The 25,766-nt window shown below is 42.5% G+C and overlaps 2 protein-coding genes across 2 annotated transcripts; both read left to right on the top strand.

The window, feature by feature from the left end:
• The first annotated feature begins 77 nt into the window (after nt 1-77).
• On the top strand, nt 78-10,013 carry katnal1 (katanin p60 subunit A-like 1). The gene is made up of 11 exons (XM_076747063.1): nt 78-216; nt 750-923; nt 1,530-1,690; nt 2,231-2,399; nt 2,525-2,652; nt 2,754-2,859; nt 5,633-5,791; nt 5,900-6,026; nt 6,218-6,352; nt 6,489-6,615; nt 8,308-10,013. The coding sequence occupies exons 1-11, from the start codon at nt 211-213 to the stop codon at nt 8,504-8,506; spliced, it is 1,491 nt and encodes a 496-aa protein (XP_076603178.1). The 5' UTR covers nt 78-210; the 3' UTR covers nt 8,507-10,013.
• A 2,778-nt stretch (nt 10,014-12,791) lies between these two features.
• On the top strand, nt 12,792-24,015 carry tspan7 (tetraspanin 7). Its single transcript, XM_076746702.1, has 8 exons — nt 12,792-13,139; nt 18,333-18,521; nt 18,838-18,912; nt 19,022-19,117; nt 19,712-19,867; nt 20,109-20,192; nt 20,869-20,954; nt 21,614-24,015. The coding sequence occupies exons 1-7, from the start codon at nt 13,074-13,076 to the stop codon at nt 20,935-20,937; spliced, it is 735 nt and encodes a 244-aa protein (XP_076602817.1). The 5' UTR covers nt 12,792-13,073; the 3' UTR covers nt 20,938-20,954; nt 21,614-24,015.
• Nucleotides 24,016-25,766: the final 1,751 nt, after the last annotated feature.

The raw sequence follows: 25,766 nt of genomic DNA, 5'->3' as shown, positions 1-25,766 counted from the left end.
GGAGTAAAGTGGCCTTACCAACAGCTGTTTTTGGAGTTACCCTCGGTCAACGATCACGCAGCGGTTTTCATATTTTCGAGCTTGCCGGGAAGTCTGTGAAGGCAGCACAATCGTCTGTATTCTTCACGCGGCGTCTGTTTGCGGCCATGGTAACACTTGCCTCAATACTGGACCTCTGATTCAAAAAAGCTGCACAAACAAGTGCTTTTCATGCAGGTATGAGGAATATTTCCACCTTCTATAAACTGCTAAAGAATATAATTTAAGTTGTCGGTCGGTTGTTTTTGTCTACATGCATATTTAACATATGCTGGGAGGATTAAATCGCGTTTACGTTATTTATTGCCACACGGTTCGTTTTGTTTTCAGTCTGTGGCCTAGCAGCAAGCTAGCAAAGCTAACGTCGGCAAGATGACAGGGTGGAGACAAGAAATTAAGCTAATTTAAACAGTGGCTTGATTTAACCGTCAGGTGGACTGTGCGATAAGCATGCTCATTTAAAATCACTGTGCCTGACGTTAGCTAGCGTTACCACCATGATTTGCTGGGTGTAGTTTGCTCTGAAAGGTAACTGAATTGCACCATCCCTTAATAAGTAACTGAGGATTTACAATGAGGAGACCGGATCAAAATGTAGCATTGACCTAGTTTAAAACGTTCTAGCAAGTAAACATTGACCAATGCGTTGTTTCAGCTCTTAATCAAAGCAGATAACGTTAGCTCACTTGTTTTTTCCCCTCACCATGTAGCTGTTATTCAGCATGAATTTGGTAGAGATATGCGACAACGCCAAGAAGGGCCGTGAGTATGCTTTGCTGGGGAACTACGACTCCTCCGTCGTGTACTACCAGGGCGTCATTCAACAGATCCACAAGCACTGTCAGTCCCTGAGAGACCCTGCACTTAAAGTCAAATGGCAACAGGTGAGTCCCCTAAACCCAGTCTGACACCAGACATCATTACAGGCCAGCCTGTGCTGTGACTGCAGCACCACACTACCAATATTTGTGATATTTAGTCCATAGGAAATGAGAAATTAGTCAACATCTAACACATTCCTTTGATGTCAATATTGGTTTTATTTCTAGATTTGCTATGTTCTGTTTATTTGGTAATGTCCATTTACTGGACTCCCAGTACCCACAACTCTTGAGTTTAATTTGCCTCCATCAGGATGGAGGGTTTATCGCCATAGAGTTGTCACCAACAGGCATCCGCTATTACATTTCACTATGTCACGACATGTCACTAACTGTGGTGCTTTTGTTTCTGGCTTCTTATTTTGTCGAGATGGTTTTGGTGACAGGTTTTTGCATTTTATTTTTATTCACTACTAGACTTTCTTGTATTTGTTATCCATTGTGTGCTGTCTCTAAGACAAATAATCCCTCTGGGATATTATAGCTTTCCTCTAAACCCTGTGTTCTTGTACCACATTCATATACACACATCACCTGCTGTATTTTCAGGAGCATGTTCTGTGATGCAATGCTGTTACAATGCTTTTTCCTTCTTCTGTTTGTGATCAGGTCAGGCAGGAACTGATTGAGGAGTATGAGCAGGTGAAAGGCATCATGGGAACGCTCGAGAGCTTTAAGTCAGAGAGGCCAGTTGACATCCTTGCCCCTCAGTCTGAAGAGAGATCTGAGGATCCAGCAGTGTGGCCTCCTCCCACCCCTGCGGAACACAGGTGCTTGTGTAGAAGTTGCATCTTTGACCCGGAGCCTTTGTGTGTGTGCGTTCTTCTGTCAGTCTATGTGGAATAAAAGAACTGGGAACAAGGCTGCAGTGTGTGGGTATTTCATTTTTGTCTTCCAGTGTGGTTTCTTTATTTCATCTGATTAGAGGCCAGCTTTGATCCAGGAGACTTCTTTACTTTCCGGCAGAACTGATCATTGGTACTGCCCAGAAAGTGTGTGGAACAAAATATCTCTCTACAAGGAAGCACTTTGAAGTGTAAAGAGACATATTTTGCATAATCTGTTTCATTACTACCGCACAACGTGACTCACCATGTTTTTTTTGTTTTTTTTTACTGCCTGGTTATTACACGGCACACCAAACTCCACAGAGAAGTATCAGAGCTGGTTTAAAGTCAGTGCCACCCTGTTAAAAGTATTTTCACACTGTTATTACCAGTGATGTTTCCCTCTGCAGGTGTGTCTTACTATTACCCATGTGTGTAGTGTTATTCATTTGTATTTGCTTGTGTGTGTGTGTGTTTCTGTAGGAATCCTGTTGCAGTGAAGCGCCCCAACAGTGCGGTGAAACAGCAGAGGAAGGAATCCCCTGGTCTGCAGCATCGAGGGGCAGGGCCGGGGGGCCGTGGCCAGGCCAACCCTAAACCAGACCGGCCGGGATTCAGAGACGCCCGAGGCACAAAGGCCAAAGATGATAAGGTCAGACTACAGAAGGTGATTGGAAGTTGAGTGGATGGATCGATGGATGCCTGAAAAAATCCTTAATCTATCCCTAAAAAAACACCTGTTTATGGTTTTATTAATCTTTTTTTATTCTTCATCAGGCAAAGAAAGGGGTTGGAGATGCATCAGGGGATACAGAGCAGAAGAAGTTTGATGGCACAGGACATGACAGTGACCTGGTGGACTCTCTGGAGAGAGATATTGTGTCCCGTAACCCTAATGTGCACTGGTACGGTAACACACAGTATGCAGATTATTACTTTGCATGATTTGCTGCTGGGGAAGTTTCTTTCTCAGCACTGCTGACTGAGTTCTCTGGATGAACTGTAGGGATGATATTGCTGATCTGGAAGACGCGAAGAAGCTGCTGAGAGAAGCAGTGGTTTTGCCCATGTGGATGCCCGACTTCTTTAAGGGCATTCGTCGCCCCTGGAAGGTACACACACACACACGCACACACACTCGTACACAGATTAGCTTAATTAGATACTCTGAGCTGTATATATTTATTTAATGTAATAATCCAAAGATAACTGAGAAGTCACAGAAATCAGTAGAGGGGGAAAGTGTGCAATCACGTGTGAACTAGCTAATACAGGATACATGTTTTATCTGTTAGCTCATTAATAATTCAGCAGTTTATTTATCAATCACTACTGTTCTGCTAATATTTCTTGGCTAAGGTGAGGAGGACTGTATTACACAGAAATATAGTCATAAATGATCAAAGCATCATTCTATCTGCATCTCAGGTAAATGCAGCATAAATTCATAGTTTTGCCCTTGTCTAATCCACATAACAGTAACTGGACAACACCACACCAAGTGTGCATGTCAGTGTCATCATAAATGTTATTGGATGTAGTCTTTCACAGGCATTGTGCTCCAGGTGTAAATATTGGGGGAAAATAAGATGCTCTGGCCCTTCTAACATGGATCTCTTCCAGTTTTCAGACGGTCTGCAATGACAACAGTAAATAATGACTTACACCTGCTCAGGGACGTGTACATGTGAAGATCTGTCATGACTCCACGGTTTAACTAATCTGTTTTTACAAAGCTATGGTACAGCTCCCACACTATGCTCAAACTGAGCTACATTCATACCTGGTGCAACAGCCTGCTGCTCTTTTGCTCAAATCTTAACACAAACATTCATGTGAATGCCTACATATGTTTGCATTGCTAACATCCGTCCATGTGCCTGTGCAGTCATGCTGCCTCTCAGCATCTACATGACTCTGCTGAGTGACCAGTTAGAGAGTATTCTTCTGTACCAGCCTCTGTTGAACCTCATCATGTGAGGCCTCTTCCCCTCAGGCCCACCATGTGAGGGCTATTCATTATTGGTTTTCATAGCAGCTCAGGGCCTTTCGTTTTTCTGATGGATGCATAATTGAACTCTTTGCTTAGAGCCCCTTTTCAGATTACTGAACTGCAGTGAAATGCAGGACTGATAAGTTAGTGATAGAAAAAAACATGTTAAGTGTAAGTGATTGTTTTATCAGCACACATGTAGGCTATTTGTTTCATTACAGGTGACACTTAGTGTAGAGGTCTGAGCAGTTGTGTTTCGTCTGTCCTCCCCTGCGGGATTTCTTTCTATTACTGCTCGCTTATGCAGCCAGCCTAATCCCACCCGCTCCTTTCGAGGTTTCGAGAGTCTAGACGATTTTGATTCAGATACCTTGAAAGTACTTGAAGAGTGCTTGAATTTTACTCTTAAAAAGCTGTACCAACCCTGTGAAAATGTTATGGGATGTGTCCTTTTGTTGTTTGTGTAATCTCCACAGCAGCAGGCATAAACAAGATGCAGAAAGTCAGACATCAGAGCAGCGGCGACAGTTTATGGAGGAGATTTGTATCAGGGATGGCAGTTTTGTTTAATAGTGTTGACATTTAAACCAAATGTACGTAACCGATTACACCACAGTGAGAGTCGACAGTGACAAAATAAACTGGAACTTTATTTACTTGTGGGGGGTTTACAGTTTAGTGGGTGACAGTTCATTTACATGCATGACTAAGCCCAATGACAACAGCCTCTCTTATTTTCACGTATCAGATTTCATCCTGTGATGATGATGCTGAACACCAGCATTACCCACAGTCCATATTGGTTGTACTGTAGCCCCATGATCTTGTTTCTTCTCTCTAATTAAGTGCATCTCTGCCTTTTACATTAAACCCGCTGACTAAACAGCAACAAATCAGCGTTGTTTTGGTATTAGCTCTCTGTTGAGCGTCCATGAATCAGAGCTTAAACAACAAACACCTTCTTTGGAGCAGATGCAGTACTCTATCTCTCATTTATCTGCCCGCTCCTGTTGATTTAAATGCTGTGCTTCCATACTTGTTTGTCTTTAATGGATCTGAATGACGTACAGAGTGTGCAGCAATTCATCCCTAAAAATGAACAGTAATTGTTGTTCCACTGTGATGGCCAGCTCACACTGAAAGCTGCCATACAGGAGCTTAAATGCTGAGGATTAGCTGTCTGCTTGTGAATTTTCTATTCTATCAAGAGATAGGTAGATATTGAGTTCACTTAATTAATACCCAAAGGGAAATTAAATCAATGCAGCAGCCAGATATATTAAAATACAATACAGGTCCACAAACATAATAGTCACAAGGAGCTGCTACAACAGGCTACTGCTAGCACAGAGCCACAAAAGATGCATTAATTGCATTTATTGCACATTTCATGTATTTGGCCTGGTTCCAGACCTCTGAATAACTGCCTACATCTCCACCTTTGTTCAGTGATTCAAACAGAATGAATCAGTAGGAATGAAGAGAAAACAAATCGACAGTTTAGTCTGATTATCAAGCTTATATATCTGAAGTTATTCAAATCTTAAGTATTTTTTGTAACATTTAATAACCCGCTAAGAATGAACTCTGCACATACATCACTGCACAGTGAAGATCAAAGATCCAAGTGAAGTAACCATAAGAAAAACACCAACATCTTTGACTGGAGCAGGGCTTCAACAGATGAATGCATTCAGTCAAGATACATTCAGCTAAATGAAAGGTGAATTGAGAGGGCAAGCGGATGGATGATCAGTTCTTCTCTCTGGAAGCCAGCACTGTGCTGCCCGGCACCAGCTCACTCAGTGAGAATCACTGGCTTATAGTAAGAAGCTGGTCGAGAAAATGCCGTAGTTGAACATGTGTTAACATTGTGTAACATTTTGTCTTAGGGCGTGTTAATGGTCGGCCCTCCTGGGACAGGGAAGACCATGTTAGCCAAAGCTGTGGCCACAGAATGCGGGACTACTTTCTTCAACGTGTCCTCCTCCACCCTCACCTCCAAATACAGGGGCGAGTCAGAGAAACTTGTTCGGCTGCTCTTCGAAATGGTAAGTTTATGTACATGTATGTGCAAAACCTTGCCACACCAGGCAGAATAGCTCAATATTTTGTCATATGACAGCAAAAAAGTCTCTTAAACTATTTGTTTTTCATAGGCCCGGTTCTATGCACCAACAACCATCTTCATAGATGAGATCGACTCCATCTGTGGCAGAAGAGGAACATCTGACGAACATGAAGCGAGCCGCAGGGTCAAATCAGAACTCCTAGTTCAGATGGATGGTGAGTGAAACAGAGAAGTAAGAAACTACAGACAGGGGGCAGCCTCCCTGTGGATAAATACACAGCCACACAATTCTTTTGGCTCAGATGTGATGATTGATTATTTTCATATGAGTCTGTACATTCTTCTTGAGAAAAATCCTGCATAGTTTACCTTTTAAATGTTGTTTTTGCGCGTGTTTTGCAACCAGGTGTCGGGGGAGCTCTGGAGAATGATGACCCCTCAAAGATGGTGATGGTCCTCGCTGCCACCAACTTCCCGTGGGACATCGATGAGGCGTTGCGACGACGGCTGGAGAAGCGGATCTACATCCCCCTGCCCACAGGTGGCCTCGTCACCCATGACGAACTAGAGCGAGGGTCACTGTAGTGGTCTAACCAAGGCTGCACACAACAGTCCCAATCTTCATATGTGATTAATGCTGTTTTTTTATGTTTGTTTGTGTGTATGTGTGAGTGTAGCTGAGGGACGTGTAGAGCTTCTAAAGATCAACCTGAGGGAGGTGGAGGTGGCTGCTGACGTGGACCTGGACCTCATCGCAGAGAAGATTGAGGGCTACTCTGGAGCAGACATCACCAATGTCTGCAGGTATGTGTGGTTGTGTGTGCACAAAATGGAGAAATTGATTATCAGTTCATCCTTCATCCCCTGGTTCATCCCCTTTTTGAGAACACAGTAATGTAAGTATGTCACATACATCGAAAAGCAGCTCTAAATTATATTCATTGCTGGAGTGTGTTTTGACTGTGGATCATCAAACATCACTTCTGGAGCAAGCCGTGCCTATGACTCCATCAGAGGCACTGCAGCGCTTTTCACAAGTGGCTCAAAAAAGTGCATGTTTGCTTTATTTTCCCTTCTAAATATGACTGCTCAGCTACTCAGACTGACCTCCAAATGATGTCATGTGTCAGCAGTCATGAGTGCGTATGCCTTCAGGAAAACTCTTGTGTGTTACTTTAGTTTTCTGATCCTGCTGGCATACATGAAAATACAGTATTCAAGTTCAGATGCAGATCAAAGGACATGCACAGGCTTCTTCCATGTTCCCACTGTGTAGGTTATTTTTCCGTACTGATAAAGTCACGAAGCTGTCTGCTGTTGATACGGTTTCTGTTTCTGTAACTTGGTCTCTGCCTCTCTTGGCTGAACATTACATACTGCTACCTCATTGAGTGTAGTGCTTGGTCATTCGTTGGCAGAAGTGGAATGTGTTTAAGTGGGTAGACTTCTGCTTCACTACAGTTTGGAGGCAAACATTACTCATACTCAGCTACACGTATTTGATAGGTTGAACTGTTCTTTCCTTGTTAACGATCTGTTCATTAAGTATGTTTAAATATGAGCTCTGTAAATTGATTAGTAATCATCTTTCTGGTGTTTAATAACAATTACTGGGACATCATCACTGATGATGGTTTACATCTGGCATATCAATGGCATGGTTGCTATAAATAGCCACAGTCACGCGTAGCACTCGTTCGTAATGACAGCTGCTCTGCTGCTGTTGGAGAATCTCGCTGATGCAACGCAGTCGATAAAACCGCACTTCTTTTTTGTCATTCTTCTCGTTGACAGGTCTAATGGTGGAGCAGGCAGACGTATTGGTATTCAAACAGGCGTTTCAGTGGGTTTCGATGTCCAATTGTGGTTAACTGTTGGAGTGGAAATGGGGCTTGTGCATGTGTGCCCAGTACCACAATGACTGAGATTTCTAAAACAGAACCAGGCGTACACACAGTTCCATAATCCGAGTTTTAGGCCTCTGCTATCTGCTCCTTATAGACCTTTTCCTCTTGTCCTGTGAACTGTTGACACAAAAAGAGGCTCAGAAGGAAGGTGTCAACATATTAACACAAATGAAATCAAAACTGAACTCTTGTGCCTAGTTCAGTTTTATTTTGATTGATTGATCACTGGAATATGTTTAGAAACTGAACATTGCTTCTAATTGTAGTTTAGCTGTAGTTGAACACGTCTTGCTTTCCTGTCCCTGTTCTTGTGGTCCTATCTACCGTTGCTATTCTGGGAATATATTTGAAGGTATTTGATGTTGCCCAAGTTTTCTCAGCTCATCTCCCGGGTGTACCGTTTCTTGACCTTGGATGTGTGTGTCAGTATTATTCACACACAGCATGTAGTCTGCAGGAGTTCAGCTGTCGTGGCTTAGTGATCACAGCCTATACTCGGTCAAGTAAAACCTCAAGTATGGAATCCAAAATAGTAAAAATACTGCGCAATACTGACATCCTCGACCCACTCTGCTCCTGTTTTCACCAGAGACGCGTCCATGATGGCGATGCGTCGTCGAATCCAAGGCCTGAGCCCTGAGGAGATCCGAGCTCTGTCCAAAGACGAGCTGCAGATGCCCGTGACCATGGAGGACTTCACGCTCACCCTCAAGAAGATCTCCAAGTCCGTCTCTGCAGCTGACCTGGAAAAGTACGAAGCCTGGATGGCCGAGTTTGGGTCAGTATAGAGAGCGGTGCTGCTTTCACCCTGGAGAGACCAGAACCTTGAAAGGAGGACTCGCAGCTTTGAAAATGATGAAAGCCTTGAAGAGGAGGGACTCTGGGAGTGTGTGTCACGGAGCTTAGTGAACCAGGCAACACGTCAGGGATCAAGATTATACAGGGGCTCAAGTTCACATCAGAAGACTGGTGCCTTTGAGAGAGCATGATGAGAACTTTCAGTGGCTCCACTCCTGCCCTTTCACGTATCCTCCCCTCGTTGTTGCTCTGACACGATTGCCTGCGCAGAGACTATCAATCACCCAGCTGACGACTGACTTAAGAGACCCGAGGAAGCGTGAGGGGATTTTCTCTTACACAGGGAACTTTTAATGTAAAGAGTAGCTTAATACACACAGGTAGACCAGGGAATGCACACTCGTCTTTATATTAGGCCTCTTGCAAGAACATTTCTGTTTTCTTATCCAAAACCTCCTCTTGCTTTTTCTGTGAAGCATGTTCGTATGTTCAAAGTCAGATGAACCGAACTCTCTTTAACTCCACAAACTTGTTTAAAATGCTTGTTTAAACCCGACAAATGCCAAGTGTTTACAAGTAGCTGAGTGTTCTTGAGATTTGATCATTTGAGATAATCAACGACCCTAAAATTGCTATATAAGAGTCCCCGTTTTGCTCCGTTTGTGGCAAATTTCATTCCAAAAATGAATAAAAGAGTGAAATGAAGAATTTCACACCGCCCAGCTTCACAAAGCTTATCAGAAATCAGCAGCTGACAAAAAACAAGCTTTATAACCAATTTGAGGGAAAAATCTTAAAGCAGCTGCCAACAGTGTGTAATCAGAGCAGTGCTGTGTTGTAACAGAAATAAAGAGGGATTAAGACATGTTAGAGCATCAAGTGCAACTGAGGATGTTGTACCTGACAGGGACCTGCATGAAGCGGTGTGAGGAAATTATCCAAACAAATGCTCCCTTGTGTAGGTCGCTGTGCCAGAATATGAAAAGAGATCCCTCAAAACACTTTGTCAAACCTCTCAGTGAGTTGGGAGGCCATGATGATGACGATGATGATGATGATGATGGTGAACACAGTTTAAATTTTGTGTTTTAGTTAGATGTTTCGGCTGCTTTCTGTAGAGTTCAGCTGCAGATTCACTCAGATTAAGGCATTATAATTCCAACTTTGTGGACACGACTTGTGGTTACGTTTGTCCACTTCATTAGAGAAATTAGAAACTTTAAATTACAAGAAGACAGCAAGAGGCCCATTGTCTAAAGACCTGTGTGTGTGAGCACTTTAAATGTATTTCCCTGAGCCCATGTACTTACTACTGACTGAACACACTTGAAGAAACGTATTGTCTGTGTAATGAAGTGACTGATTATTTGTTTTTATTTTTTGGTTTTTAAAATGTGTTCTTAGTTTAAGTTCTGTTGAGACAAACAAATGTAGTCAAGCTAAAGAAACATGACCACCAGACCTATGGATTGTTTATTAAAAGATTCAGTTCGTTCACCTATTGGTCTTGAAATCTCTTAAATTGTTAGCCCGACCATCTCCATCTTAGAGGGGTCATCATAACTGAGCCACATTATGTCTCACATTCAAGGAGCGTAAGTAGACTGTGGACAGGCCGTCCACCTGGAATTCATCAGGCTCTTCAGTATTCACATGGAGGGTCTTCTTTCAGACACACAGTGAGTGGAGCAATAAGATGACCACATAGTCTCAATCTATGACCCACGGATGTTTGTTTCTGTTGTTTTTTCCTTGTTTTTGCATTCATTTCACGGTAACTCCAGTCTTTAGGGCATCCTGCTCATCGCAAATAAACCACTGAAAGCCCCATTCACTGTGTGCCACAAGCTGTCAGTCATGTTCGGTAAGTGCATCACAATGCTTGAACTATAAATAATCTTGTTCGTCACATTTCATATTAGATCTCGCCAGAATGAATCCAACAGGCTGTTGAAATATTTGATATGAAAGGTCATTCTTGAAATGGCAATTTGACAACAAAAAAAAGCTTTTTAAGCGTAACACACACTTTATCAACAGATTGACTTTTCTCAGTTGTCATGGACATGGATCTGCTGAAGTTCCAGCTGAGAATGAACCCCGTTAAACCAGGCATGAACAATCAATCGAATTAGTGCTGTGGATGGATGGCATCGTCAAAGCTACTGAACCTGCATGTCAACAGATCCATTTCCATGATGACTGAGCAAACTGTGTGTGATGGGCTTAAAGGTTCAGGAAAAAGCTAATAAAAACTGACCTTTTGGTGGGATTTTTTTTTTTGTCAAACTACTCAATACTCTACTACTACATAATAAACCCATATCTGCACACCACAGTGCTCTGATTGAAAAGCACAAAGTTTTTAGATGTGTAGCAGCTGTGTCACAGGGACACTTGGAATTGAAAGCGTATAGATGTGTAGATTTGGAAAAGACTGAAACAGCGTCACATGGTATGTACAGCAGCCCGTTGTGTCATCCTGACTGTGTACTGGCTGAGCCTTGTTTTGTGTCAGGGCAGTGACACACAACACACTGTGCCTTCCTCGCTGTTCTTCATGAATGTCATTGTTAACATTTTGTTTGATGCAGTCTGTCATATTTTACTTTATTGGTTTTCATTTCCTCTGCAGCTTTCAAACACTCCTGTATTTCTTTTCTAGGTCAACAGATGTGAATTTCACTTTTGAAATGTCTTTGCCTGCTTATTACTTTGCAAATGTAGGACAAATTGCGCAGAGCACTCTTGTGGTGCTGGTGCTCAAATGATTAACCCCTCTTGATTGTTTGCCCTTTGAATTTGAAATGGTTTTTACTGCAGATGGCTTCATTGTCAAGCAGTCTTTGTATCCCCTAATTTTGCAAATATTGCACTACATTGGTCCTGTAACACTGTTATAGATGCAAAACATTTTCCAGAATCCTTGAATGAAACCTGATTTATCCCCATAATGTAAAAAACCTGAAGCTGATCACTGCAGTTTATTGCAAGTATCCTCATAAACACTGATTTTGTTTGCAGTGTGATAAAATATTTAGGTTAGAAACAAAAAAAATTCAAGTATTTAGAAATAATTTTGCAGCACATGATTAATAACATACAAGCAAGTCATCATTCAACTGCGTGTATAAATGTTAATGACTCATTAATAAGATATTATAATCACATATTCATTTTTCAGTTGTACATGTTAATGAGTTATCTCTTAATGGATTTTGGTCCAGATGTCCTGCAGACCTGCTCCACAGGGTAAGTGTCCTAAGTGTCTTCCTGATGAGTCAAAGAACTAAAATGACTGCAAGTGTGATGCTGGAGGAAGATTTTCCACAACCTGGCGACCCTCTAGTTATTCCTGTTAATGGATATAAATAATCTATAAAGAATTAATAAATAATCAACCATGAATAAAGCCATTTATGGATGCTCTTTATGACGGCTGACTTATCACAAAGTGGCACCTTGTGTTATTATAATCATGTGTCTCTAGTACTTTTTGATTTGCGCTTGTGGTCGTTGATGAGTCAGTTCTCCACAGAGTGAGGCGCATAGACGTGTTTCCAGAAAAATTAAGAAAAATTGAAAGTCAGTTAGTAATTGAATCAGCACATTATACTTGGATCTATTCAAAAATGTCTTTTATGTGCTGCTGCTTCACCTGGAGGTTTGACCTTCACTGTGCAGAATGATGTACGCTAAGAACATTTTTCAAACACATCTGCTCAAAGGTGTTTCTCCGTATTCACCTTAAATGTCAGTGTAATACGCTCTTACCAGCATGACTTTGTGGCATCACAAGCAGTTCAGAGGCCAATAGTAACTTCCTCGAGCACAGCACTTAAGTACAGTTTGACTATCTGTAGTTAACTTGAGTGTTTCCATTTTATGCAATTGTATACTTGTACTTTTAAGAAGGAAATATAGTAGACTGCTTTGTACACCACATCATCTATCACAGCGGTTCAAGTTTCCCGGGACTTTTCGGGGTCGGTCCCGGGTACACTTCACCCGGGTGGTGGAGTATTTTTGCACTGTGCTATTGATGCTCTTAGTAAAGGCTCTGAATACTTCTACCACCACGGTGCAGTATGGAAGTGTAATATTGTCTAACAGTGACAAATATTTGCTTAGTCATAGATTCTGAATTATAAGAATTCTTAACTTTTGTGAAACAAGAAAAGCGCATATTGGACACAAATAAATATATATCTTAAAACATAATAACAATAATGACTATTTTGACCATAATTTCCACATATGAGTCTTCTACTCGGTATTAGACCAAAAAAAACACAAAATCCCTCCGTCATGAATATCCTCAAACACCTTGCCACACCTTTATAATGCAGCGGCGGATAAAATGCGTGTCAAATCGTCTCGTTGTCTCCATCATAATGAAGGCTATCGTTTTATGAGGAGTAGAAACGCTGGTGCGGCGCGTGGCTCCAGTGACGCTGTGTGGCTGCATCAGCGCGTGGTTGCAACGCGGCAGCTCGCGCAGAGAGACGGTTTCCTTCCCCCGTTATTACCACAGTGGGTCTAACGTAGCGCTCCAGGATGGAAACTAAACCGGTTATCACCTGCCTCAAAACCCTCCTCATCGTTTATTCCTTCGTGTTTTGGGTACGTACCCTTTCGGTATCTTTTTCTAAATAATAACCTCGCAGGAAATCCATCTTAAAGCACCGCGGTGTGTGTCTGTGTGTGAGGGTTTTTTTTTTTTTTTCGTGCGTGATGAAGGGGTGGACAGTGGGAGCATCATCGACGGAATCATGCTGTTGTTCGACTCTATTTACGCCAAATGGTCGACAGCGCTTGCTCAACGCCGCCGCTTTAGCATTAAAATGTGTATTTTGTGGTCTTCTGTGATGTAACTTGTGTTAAGGTTACGCATATTTTTGGCTGCTGGGCGTCAGTGAGCGCATAGCACGCATAGCATCATGGTTGTTGTCAGTTAGCTAGCGCCGTGGAGGATGTTAACATCACCGCAGAGATTTACCTCCGTGTGATGAACGTTACGGGCCCTCTGTGTGATAAGGCCCGTTTAAAGCCCATTTTCTGACCGCACTTTGTACATTTTGGGGTCGTTGCTATAGATCCTTAAAGGGACCTTGCGCCGTGAGTAGGCTGTATTCTGTCATACACATCTATTGCCCCAGTGAACCCATTGACTCCTACAGAAACACCTGTTTAAATGTGCCTCGAACCATCCGATGTGAATAAAGTACAGTCGTAGGCTACTGCAGTAAATACCTGTAATAAATGCGACTTGAGTCGTTTGTTGACGCCAAATTTTGAGGCTGTGCTTTGTGTTGAAGGTGTGTAAAACAGCTTTGTATTGAAAGCATGGCTGCAACAAGCAATCATTTTCCAATTGATAAAATAAATCACTTAATCTGCCTAAAATGTTCCAGTTTCAGGTTAGAAGATGCATAACTTTTTTTCTAAAGCGTAAAAAGATGTCAACAAATGTATTTTTTGAGCAACCAGAAGTCCAAAACCAAGAGATCTTCAGATTACTATAAGACAAGGGAAAGCTGCAAATCCTCACATCAGAGAAGCTGGAACCAGAGAAGCTTTTGTATTTTTGCCTGATAAAGGACCCAAATGACTGTCATGATAGTTGCCGGTGTTTCCCATATTTATAGAAAAATTAGAGGTAATAAGCTCACTGAAACCTGCAAACTCTCAATAATTTTACTGATGGAGTATTTCGATCTACTAGGTCTTTGTCAGGCAAACATCCACATGAACCAAAAGCAGGGTCTATACAGTATACAGGCTAAAAAATATATATATATATAATACCCAGGAATCATTTGCATGAAGACATTTTTTGGGAGCTTGCAAATTTCAGCGTGCGGACGATCTCTCATTTTCCTTTGTATGCTGTTTTTGTGGTGCACCTGTACCCTGCTGGGCTTTTGCATTGGCAACCGTCTCTGCTTGATATTTTGTCCAACACATTTACATACTGCATAATGGAGCAGCAAAAACATTAGACACACCCTGCAAAATTATACAAAACACAGCACCACAATAGCCTCAAATTATACCAGAGTTGAATCAGTACCTCTGGAGGATTGTAGCAAAGCCGTATTCACAATGCTAAGCAAGGAGTATTTGAAAACACTCATTTGAAGAGCAGATTCTGCCCATGTTTTCGCTCTAATTTACACTCTTTTAGTACGTGTCCTCAGGATTTGAGGCAGTAGATCGCTCAGAAAGCATCTCTCAAACCAGATAAATTTGGTTCATACTGCTCTGAATTTCGGTAGGAATTACTTTGGGATTAACTTGAGAACTGAAACAGTATCTCCTCTTGTCTTTTTGGTTTTGTGGATATGTCTTTTTTTGATTACCCTATGAGTCTTCAGATATGATGTACCGCATGTGCAAGCCACAGTATGAATGTAAGACCACATATTAGCCAAGATAACCACAATACTGCATGCAGCATGATGAACCTAGCAAGGTCTCGGCCGTAACTGTGAGTCATCACAGGCTCATTCTTATTTGTTAGGTTTCCGAGAGCAGCCAGATATAGCCAGGGTGAGAACAAGTGCACCAGATTAATCAAGCCACAATGTGTTTAGGACATGAAGAGCCCTTTTTCTGCATTCACTCTGAACAGGGGGAGGTGAAGATATCTTAAATCCTGCCACTTCAAACAAAACCAAAACTAACCCCTAAAAGATTGCAGAAGAAGATGGAGGTGGAAAAGTGAAATCAGCCTTGCAGTGACAGCATGCGCTCATGAAGGCTTAAAAAGAAGAGCTGTGCTGTGTATCTCACTGCACTGCAGACATGTGCCAGTGCCACGGATATGAACTTTTATATTTAGTCAGGATTGGGCCGTCTCTTGGCGCTCCCTTCCATCCACAGCATCAGGTTTCAGATGTCTAAAGTGCAGAGGAGTGTTACAGCTCAGTGGCGCTCATCAACCCCGAGGGTGAAGCGAGGAGACGTTCACTGGCACAGAGTTCCAAGTGAGAGAGCCTGCCTCAATGTTGGGCCTCGGTTTCACTGTCATCAGCTTGTCGTGGCGAATAACGTCCTAAGTGTGAATAGCTGTGTCGCCGTACTTTACACGTGCGCACGCAGACAGGATGTTTAAATGCAGAGCAGGTGGTGGAGTCTGCGTGGTGTCCTCGCCAGCATATTTTGTCATGGCACCTTCTGTTTCTTTATTAGGCTGGGGGAGGAGGAGGGCCGAGGGGTGACCCGCTTTAAACTCTGTGCTGTAACCGGGGTGGCCGGCCTGGCATTGAATTTCAAACAAAACGTACAGGGTAGGGGGAAGGGGGGGAGAAGGAGGACAACGAGAAAAGGGGGTCTGAAGCTGTTTGGGATTCAGCAACACACATGGAGTCTAGATGACTTGCCCCTGTTCCTTGGATTTGATTTCCCTGTTGGCTTTGAAATGAACACTTTAGCATTGACAGGATGATCCTTTTATTTGTATGCACCGGCAGCTCATCGGCAGCCAGACATTTTGCTGCTGATGATATAAACAGTGTCATCTAGAGCACCGTCTTCTAAAATGACAGTCTCATGCTCTGCCTCTCAGAGTCACTGTTAAAAGAAACCGTGGATGTTATTACTGACGAATGAAATCATCAGCCTGCCGGCCTTCAGTTCAGCTGAACAGGGGCGAGAAGGAAGGTGGGCTTCACATTAGAGGATTGACAGAAAATTAATCCGGAGCTGTTTTGATAATAGAATAATTGTTTTGGTTATTTTGACTGCAAAAAGTGCCAAACATTTCCTGTGCCCCCCTCCTTTGGCTTCTGACCTTTTAAAACAGATCCTCATTTGGATAGTATGCAGTCTCAGTACCTGAACATTCATACATACTCACAGTATGTGGTGATTTACATGATACATGTTTATACAACATGAAAATCAACACCTTGAGATATTGCATCCCTCATGAAACAGGATCCTGGTGGGCTTATAGAAAAATGTCATCCACGTGCGCACATAGCAACTCCAGGAAACAACAGGATGAGGCTCCAGATAAAGAGATTACAAAAACATTAAACAGACAGCTCTTCAGATGACTTTAAATAGAAAATCTAGTGGCTCTCAGTTGTCTCTGTGTGGTTCAGCTCCATCAAATGTCGTGCCACTGAGGATTTATCACCTCGCATCTAACTGCCCACAATTGTCAAGAAGACCCATTTTTAAAGGTTTTGCTTACGTAAAAGAAACCACAGCTACATGTTAAAACCATAAATACAAAGAGACAAGTGCATTAGTAATATTGTGGGAAACCAACAACAATTCAGCTAATCACTTAACCGTTTAAGTTGTTTTTTTAAGCAAAAAGTCCAAAAACATACTGGACACAGTTTCTCAAAATGTAAAGATTTAGCGCTTTTCTTCTATGATAGTAAACTGCAACCTCTGTCATCTTGGCCTTTAGGAAGTTGTGATAAGCATTCCTTAGTTATTACTTATATTTATTGTCAATTGATAGTTGAAATGATCGAGCAATAATCAGCTACAACCATAAAAGCAAATCTGTGATTTCAAACTCCAGTTTTGGCTTGTATTTTCCTCACGAGCTGCCATTCAGTGTGTTTCTCTCACAGTTACTCTCAATCTCATCATCTCCCCCGCACCTTAAACCCATTGTCCTTGCGTGTCATCATGTTGATATGGAAATTCATGTGTGTGGATGTTTGCATGAGGCACCATCAAGTTCAGCCATTTTACACAGTAGCTGCTGTAGACATTTCCAACGGTCTACTGCTGTCTGCCAGCTATTCTCACTGTGCTGAAGTCTAAAAGGACACATTATAGCTGTGTCTAAACTGCAACCAAATTCAGAACAAAACAGCAGTAGGAGGACTGGGGAACCTTTGCCCGATCGTTATTATGTGCTCACTCTGCCAGCGGGGCAAAGTGTAAACATTGTTAACACAGTTATTAACCTGTAGAGACTAGTTTCAGCTTTAGACAGAGAGGGACAAGGCAGCCTATGTGTATGCGGAGAAATATTTTTTACATTGTGGTAAATTACTTCTGTATTGTTGTCATTTTTATGTAAAATGACATTAGGCCGTAGGACATCGGTGAATGGCTGAGTTTATTCAAAGAGCAAAACTGATGGAGTTTTCCCCCACTGCTGTTTCAGTCATAGTGTCCCATTTTGTGCTGAGAGCTTCTTCTCATCAGTGTTGGAGGTTTCAGGGTGCACAGAGACATTTTGTACAGACTGCTCGCTCTCTAACCAGAGGGCCTGGCAGCAGGACGGCGAGCGGCCTCCTCTTGGAAGGAAGAAGGGTAGCATGATGAGTTGGCGAGAGTCAGATCATCAGCAGCCGTTCCACACCCAGCTCTCTTTCCAATGCCAGCAAGACATACCCAGCTGAGACACACGCCGCTTCAGCTGCCTCGTACAACACGCTCTTTTATCCGCAGCCTTCATTTGAAATGCTAAGAGAGGCGCAACAGGAGGAAGCGTCTCGCCTCGGATCAAAGAGCTTCTTTGACATGTCCCCTTTCCTTTTCTCCCTTTTTTTTTCTATGTGTGTGTGAGTGCAGGCATATTCATAAAGCAGGTGATCACTATCCCACACTCCAGATAAATTTGTGTCTTCTGTCTCTCGTCTCCTCCTCTTTACTCTAATTGCTCTCCTTTCTTGTTCCACCTTGATCCTCTTTCTCCTCCTCCTCCCCCTCGCCACGCTGCTAAAACACAGCCATTGTAGTATCGCAGAAGTGCAAAGATAAAGGCCTGTTCCCTGCTTTCATTCTGTTCCCTGTGCTCTCTCTGTTACATCCGTCTCTCCAACCCCCGCCCTCTAGATAACAGGAGCCATCCTGCTGGCAGTGGGAGTATGGGGGAAGTTGATGCTGGGCCCGTACATCTCTCTGATAGCCGACAACTCCACCAATGCCCCGTACGTCCTCATTGGCACCGGCACCGTCATCATCGTCTTTGGTCTGTTTGGATGCTTCGCCACCTGCAGAGGAAGCCCATGGATGCTAAAGCTGGTGAGAGGTTGTAGGAAGAAGGTTGGGGTGTTAATGTTGCAGCAGGAGAGAAGAGGGTTGTAGATGCTGATTAATTAGCCCAAGATCACGTGATAAAGGGTATAATGGCTGACCTCAATCCTATTGAGAGGGATCAGAAATCGAATAGATGCTGCAGGGCACTTTGCTCAGTTAATGGTGGTGAAGTGAGTGTGTTTGAGTGTGTGTGAGTGCATGTGTGCATGAGCGTGTGCAAGCATAGGCAAATTACACATATCTAAGGCAGGGAGTTTTATGCAAACTATGCAACTCTCCCTCTTCCTTCTTCTCTCTGTAGTACGCCATGTTTCTGTCGCTCGTCTTCCTCGCTGAGTTAGTGGCTGGGATCTCTGGATTTGTGTTTCGCCACGAGGTCAGGATGCATTACATTTAGCAACTTTTTAAGTCCAACACTAAAGCTGTATAAAGCTCTCTTCAGCTGTTAACCTGTGTGATTATGTGTGTATGTTTGCATGTTGTAGATAAAGGGAACCTTTTACAGGACATACACTGACGCAGTCCTCAACTACAACGCTGAGGATGAGGCGAGCCGTGCTGTTGATAACCTGCAGCACAAGGTAAGTGCTCGTGACACAAAATCATCAAATCAGCTTTTTGTGAAGGATAACTTTAGCATTTTTGTCTTTTTCCTACTGACAGCAAATCCCATAAACAGACTAAAAACAAGAATTAATGTATGCTACTAACAAGTGTTGCCTGTGTAGCCATACCTTATAACTCATTTGAGTTACAGAGCTCTGTTATTGCCCAAAAAACTCTGGGTGAAATATTCCTTCATTACGATAAACAAGAGAACTGTGGTGTATTTTGAGTTATTCCCATTTATTCACACACACACCATGAATACACACAAAATATGTATTAAACCTCTGCTGAAAATAGTCCTCATTAAATGTGCTATTTACACCTGTTCGATTAGCGTTTACTAAGAACAGCAGTGCCCAGGTGTTTTAGGAAATTGTTAAGTTGAAACTGTATATTTGTGACTCATATTTAAGAGCCAATAGGTGCAACAGACAAGGTAGAGTCAGAAGCTATTCAGGGACAGACCACATGGGGTTTGTATTTTGAAAAATATGAAACAGCACCGGCCATATGTTTTCATCCTCATCTGCTCTCAATGCTTTCTCTCTTTTTCTGTGCATTTCTAGCTGCGCTGCTGTGGAGTGTATAACTACACCAGCTGGTCTAGCAGTGTGTATTACCCATCCAATGGCATTCCTGCCAGCTGCTGCTTTAACTCCTCTGACTGCAACCCAGAAGACCTCCGCAATGTAACTCTAGCCCCAAGCAAGGTCTACCACCAGGTCAGTATGCCATGTTGTATTTTCCTACTTCTCACTTGTCTGTTGCTAGGTGCTTTAGTTTGTTAATCTTTCTGAACTATATTTACATCTGTAGATCCTCATTCACCTTTTCACACCATCTGCCTATTCCACTCACTAACAACTGCCTCAGATACTCTCCCAGATATCCATCTTGCCCCTAATTTGCACATATAACATGTCCCTGAACCCTCTGCAAACTAACCTGCCCCCTGTGTTTCAGGGCTGCTACGAGCTCGTCACTTCCTTCATGGAAACCAACATGGCCATTATTGCAGGAGTGACGTTTGGGATTGCTTTCTCACAGGTAAGAGCTGATGTTTTGCAGGTGATGGTGTGCAAATACAAGGTAGCACGTGTAGCGTTTTAGCATCAATAAATGACTTTAAATAACACGTTTACATATGGGGACATGATAGCTGAAAACAGACGATCAACAGACACAGTTCAGTTTTGGCTTGACAGGAAATCTGCAGCACTTTGGAGAAAAAAAAGATAAATGTGTAAATGATAAAATGAATGATGGCTGAATTCCATTTCACTGCTTTGGTTTCAGGGTCCTGATACTGTGCATGCTGGCTCACTGTCATGGCGTGCTGGACCATTTGAACAGAATGGAGCCATTTTTAGTGTTTCTAGTAACACCTGTGTTTTACTACTGCAACAAGTCCAATATCTGCTGTGAAAAGGCTTTTGCATGAGACCATTGCCAGAAATAGACAACTTTGTCCCTGTTCCTTTTGTGAGATTCAACCTTACATTTGTCAGTTTTGACAAAATGCACAAGCCTTTATCTTTCTTCTTTGTTATACTACACAAACACAATGCTAGTGGGAGGAAGGAGATAATAGTAGCACCATCATTCTTACAACAGGAATGAGTAGTTTTCACAGGAAATGACATCTTGATTGTGAATGTTGATCCAAACATTTTTCAAGTCCATTCATAAAATACACCAATGCCCTTCTCTGTCTGTCTTTCAGCTGATTGGCATGTTGCTGGCCTGCTGTCTGTCCAGGATCATCACAGCCAATCAGTATGAAATGGTCTAGCTGATGTGACGTGGCAGGTGAGTGACATTTAAAGATGCACACTCAGAGGCAACCACGTACATCTACAGCTATTATTGACGTTTTTCTATTAACAGTGAATGTGATTACTAGCCCACGACTACTGTTTTGTTTCAGCAACACTGTTCTCATTAACCTCTTTTCAGTGGAAGATACTGTGTTAAACCCACTGTATGCCACCTGCTCAACACCAAACAGCAAATAGTAAAGTTAGTAACTAGCCGGTGAACATAGTGGAGCATTTAGCAACTAAAGAGCCAGATATGTCCCTTCAGGAGCTGGTGGAAACCAAAATAAAGTTAAAAAGAAAATCCATATTGGGCTCAAGCCTCTTTCACACATAGTTCCCAGTAAATTACTGGGACAATCTTTCAGGCACTGCCAGTGATTTTCACTATTCACACATGCAGCCACATTCAGGAACATTTCCATCCTGCACCCTTTCACACATGCCACGGCAATGCCAGAATAGATGGGGCTGTGTAATGCTACACTTGTGGTTGCCAACTATTGTGAACTCAACAGAAGAAGAAGAAGAAGAAGAAGAAGAAGAAGAAGAAGAAGAAGATAGGGCAAGACCAGATGTATGTGGCAAAGGATAAGTCTTCTGTACGCGTACACAGTTAACCCTTCTTTCTTTGTGCTTTTGTCTTTTCAGGGAGATGAAGAGAAGACGAGACAAAGAGCCTTGACACATGACAAGAGTAAATTCCCGAAACACTATCACATGTCTGTATTGGAATTTACCTCCCTCCGTCTCTCTGCCTGTGATCTTAATGTAATATCTTAATGTATCTTATTGTAAAGCACCATTCCTTGACTCACTGCTGTTGCATCAAAACGTTCTATACCACACATCACACCGCTGCTTGATGTAGAAGTTGCTCATGAGCACATCTCGGATCAGTACGGCTTGCAACCTACAACAAGGAGGTAACGGGGTTGTCAGAGTTGACAGCGGTGTTGGTCTCAGATAGGCGCCTGAGTGCAACTTGGCTTCTCAGTTGGTTGCAGCATGCTTCACCGACCGTCGTCAGAGGACCACTGCACATCTTTGTACAGAATGACATTACTAAAGCTTGAAAGTAATACTTTAATAGATAGGTTTAGTTTTGCATTTGACTTTGCTATTGCTCACCATTGTATATTCCTATGGTTGTGACATTTTGTGAACTGATTACGTGTACTGAGGATGATGTTTTAAGTTTATATGTAAAATAGCAGCACTGACGAAGGAGAGAAAAGGGAGAATTCTTTGAGAGTATTTTTACCGGCAGACAAGGCACAATATTTTTTTTTGGCTTGATAATTTAAGTCAGTAGCACATTATGAGACACGTTACATGTTGAAATTGTACTGAAGTATCAGTTAAAGCTCAAGTCTGGGATAAACACAGAACAACGCAGATTCCAAATGGGAAGCTTTACTGGCAAATTCCCCCAGTTCAATAAAAGTGGATGATGCAACACAGTTATAAGCTACAAAAGCTTCCCTTAAAGGTCAGTTTTGTTAGTACGTCCATGGTCAGCACTGTCAAGATGACAGGGCATTGGTCAATGGCACAAATTCACTTACACACAGCTGAATTTGACATGAAAATTTGTGCAGATATACGGTACATAGTCCCTGCTAACAAATCCCCTTATTTCAGAGATTACATTAAAATGAAATAATTTTGACACAGAATTTAACACACCTATAGTGTGACCCGTCCACTTCAGGCTCTCAGTTAAGCCTCTAACACTCGATTATCTTTAGGGTTCGAATGGCAACAGTGTCTCCAGCTGTTTGGAACAACCACATGTGAAGGCGACTGGGAAAACTTGCTGTCGTCTTAGGGAGTGGTGACGTGATGAATCACACAGTTGGGCATGAGAAGTGACAAAGTTGTGTGAATAATGAAGAGATTAAGAGAGAGGTGTAAATCCTGCCAACTTTCACACCTCCACACACCTGTCCGAAAACTGGCCAGAATGTCACGAATTGGCTTTGAAGCTGAAAATCTTGTCGTTACTGACCTCCATTGGTTAAGCTTTCACCTTGTTTCAGCGATGTAGAGGTGAGCCCGACATCACTGTTGGATATTGTTCCAGGTGCAGCAGGATCGTGTGTGTAAACAGGCTTGACATTTCCAACCACAAGAGGTCAGTGAAGCACAGATTTTCAGCCTGTTGTGCTCACATCATATCTTCTGGTAGAAAGCAATGACGGCTGCGTGTTACAGAGAGAGCAGTAGACATTAGAGATTTGCAGGACTCCAACAGTGTTCATCTAGTATTTACAGTATTCTATGTAGTGCATTGACATGCCATCATCATCATCATCATCTGTAGATATTTATTGGAAATGTAATTTATATGATGTAATGTTTCTCATTCTAATATGCTAATCAGTATAAATGTCGTGTCGCAGTTTTGATTCTGCACTCTGTGCTGTTAACCTGTATTTGTTTGATAGTTTATAGGAAAATCGCACTGAAAAAATAATTGTGGCCAATGTTTTGTTGAGAGTAACGTGCAACATGTAGCTGTTTGAATTTAGCTGTGTATTTATTCTGGTTTGGTTGGCATTAAGTTTACACTTTCACCAAGTGATTTTCTATCTCTCTTTCAGTATGACTGTGAATGTGTGTGTGTTTTATTCTGTCTTTTTATTTGTCTCCTTAACCTCCAAAGTGTATTTTCCTTGAATGACAAGGGGTGTGTGGGCGTGAGTGTGAGTGTGAGCGTGTGTGTGTGCGCATGTGTGTGTGTGAGGGAAAGAGAGAGCTTCTAGATTTTGTGGATCCTGCTGTATTCGATTTTGGTCAGTATTTGATTGTGGCTTTTCAAACCTTGTTGCTTTTCAAGCTGTACATTTATTTAGTGAATGTATGTTTTCCAACACTCTGAAACTTATTTTACTTCCCCAAACTGACATTGTCTTGTAAATACTAAATTGTAATACCATCCTGCTTACACATGGGGTCACCAGACACTCAAAAAGAAATGCACCCTGCTGTCTACTATTGACTAAGTCACCATCAGTGGTCTTATTATCAATAAATATACAGAATAACAATTTGTGATAGTGTTTGTTGTCTGTTTAAATGTAGGTGTCTTATGTATTTACTAAAGCTGTACGTGAGCGATGCTTTGCTGATTGTGGTCACTTCAAATGTCTCCACAAGACTGCTTATGAAGGTGAAACCACCAATATATTCGTCAAGGTCCGTATGGACAACACATTTTATTGATTTATTAGCTGTTTTATCATTTGGAAAACATGAAAAGTGGTCATTTGGGCTGTTTGCACACATTAATCAGGATAAGAGGAAGAGGTGAGGTTGAGGGTGAAGACATGTTGAGGGCAGGCCAAGTTGTGTGGATAAAGGTATGTGAGGGTGGGTGCACTTCATCTTACTGTACTCTGAGCAGGAGGCAGCAAAAATGAACCTGGTGGGCCTTGAGTCGTTTATATGGGTCATTTGCTCTGAGCAGTGTGTGCACTGACAGAAAATACAAGGATACATATTCAGGACTAAAGATCACAATCAACAGACAATTTCAACTTGGCTGTGAATGAGGAATAGGAAAACGTTGAGTCCCATTAAAGAATCTACATATCTTCACCAAACTGGTGACAAACCCTCTTTATTAGCAGTGTCATACATTAGTTAACCCTGTGTTCGTGGTGTAGTGTCTCTGACAAATCCAGACAGTGACAAACTGAATAAACACCTGGTTTTAAACCCTTCACACACTTATGAGAACATCCTCAAGGACAACAGAAACACAACAAACACTGGACGCTTAAATTAGGAAAAGAGCTCATTTTTAATCAGAAGGAGCTGATGGAGAGAAATTCCCTCATTCCAAGACAGACATGCAGTAGATGCTGGGGCAGATTATCACGACCATGAGTAACACAAGACTGACAAAGACAAATTGACACTATAATACAGACTGCGTGACCACAAGCTGCCATTGAGGCAGAGACATAGCAGCCCAGAGAACACAGACCGTTCTGCCAGCAGGAGGTGAGGACAAGAACACCCTTTGTGCTACACTGCAGCATGCATGGAGACAGAGGAGGCAAAGTTTTACCAAAATGAAACACAAACACCAACAATTTGACACACTTTCAAGCTAAAGCAAAATTAACTATTTATAGGAGAAAGTAATGAGTTTGCCTCGGAGGCAGAAGATGTCACAGCCTGAGAGAAAACCAGAACACATGAAACTCCCCTGACTCCTCATTTGATCATATATTATTTGATTACTTTATTTTTTTTTTTTTCAATCACTTGTTCGGAACAGTTCGTTTTTCACTACAATATATTCAAAAGAAAGAGAGAAAAAGATGATTCATGTTTTCTAGCGCTGTGACAGATTTTCTTGGTGAAGCTCCCGACGCTGGTTCACTTGATGACATCACTAAGTACCATCCTCAGCCACATGATGGCGCTTGGGCATCAGCGAAAAACGGAGCTGTGGGGCGCGCGCGCGTGAGAAAAAAAGTCGCGTGTGTGGGAGATACCCCACACACACACATACACACACACACACACACACACACACACACACATACACACGCTCCGTCTTCCGTACGCACGTCCTCCTCCTGCTGCTGCGGGCTGCATCGGAAACAAGGCCGGAAAAAGCGGTGGGAGGACGGATAAGAGAGGCCGTTACTCGGGGAGATCACGCTAACCGGGCTCGCTCCAGTCTCGTTACGCAAATTACCGGCAGAGCGGCGCGGCAGTGGGTCCGCTAATGGAGCGTGCGTGCCGCTGGCTTCCGCTCCCCCCCTCCCCCCTCCCCCCTCCGTCG

This window comes from Chaetodon auriga, chromosome 13 (assembly GCF_051107435.1).
Source record: "Chaetodon auriga isolate fChaAug3 chromosome 13, fChaAug3.hap1, whole genome shotgun sequence".
NCBI lineage: Eukaryota > Metazoa > Chordata > Actinopteri > Chaetodontiformes > Chaetodontidae > Chaetodon > Chaetodon auriga.
The sequence above is the reverse complement of the archived record's forward strand: the minus strand, read 5'-3'. Positions and strand labels throughout refer to the sequence as shown.

Bases quoted from the DNA above. Each gene is read 5' to 3' on its own strand.
- katnal1 (XM_076747063.1), top strand. The intron at 2,653-2,753 runs GTACGGTAACAC...GATGAACTGTAG, and splicing joins CGTAACCCTAATGTGCACTG to GGATGATATTGCTGATCTGG. The intron at 2,860-5,632 runs GTACACACACAC...ATTTTGTCTTAG, and splicing joins GCATTCGTCGCCCCTGGAAG to GGCGTGTTAATGGTCGGCCC.
- tspan7 (XM_076746702.1), top strand. From the start codon at position 13,074: ATGGAAACTAAACCGGTTATCACCTGCCTCAAAACCCTCCTCATCGTT. The intron at 13,140-18,332 runs GTACGTACCCTT...CCCGCCCTCTAG, and splicing joins TTTATTCCTTCGTGTTTTGG to ATAACAGGAGCCATCCTGCT. The intron at 18,913-19,021 runs GTCAGGATGCAT...TGCATGTTGTAG, and splicing joins GATTTGTGTTTCGCCACGAG to ATAAAGGGAACCTTTTACAG.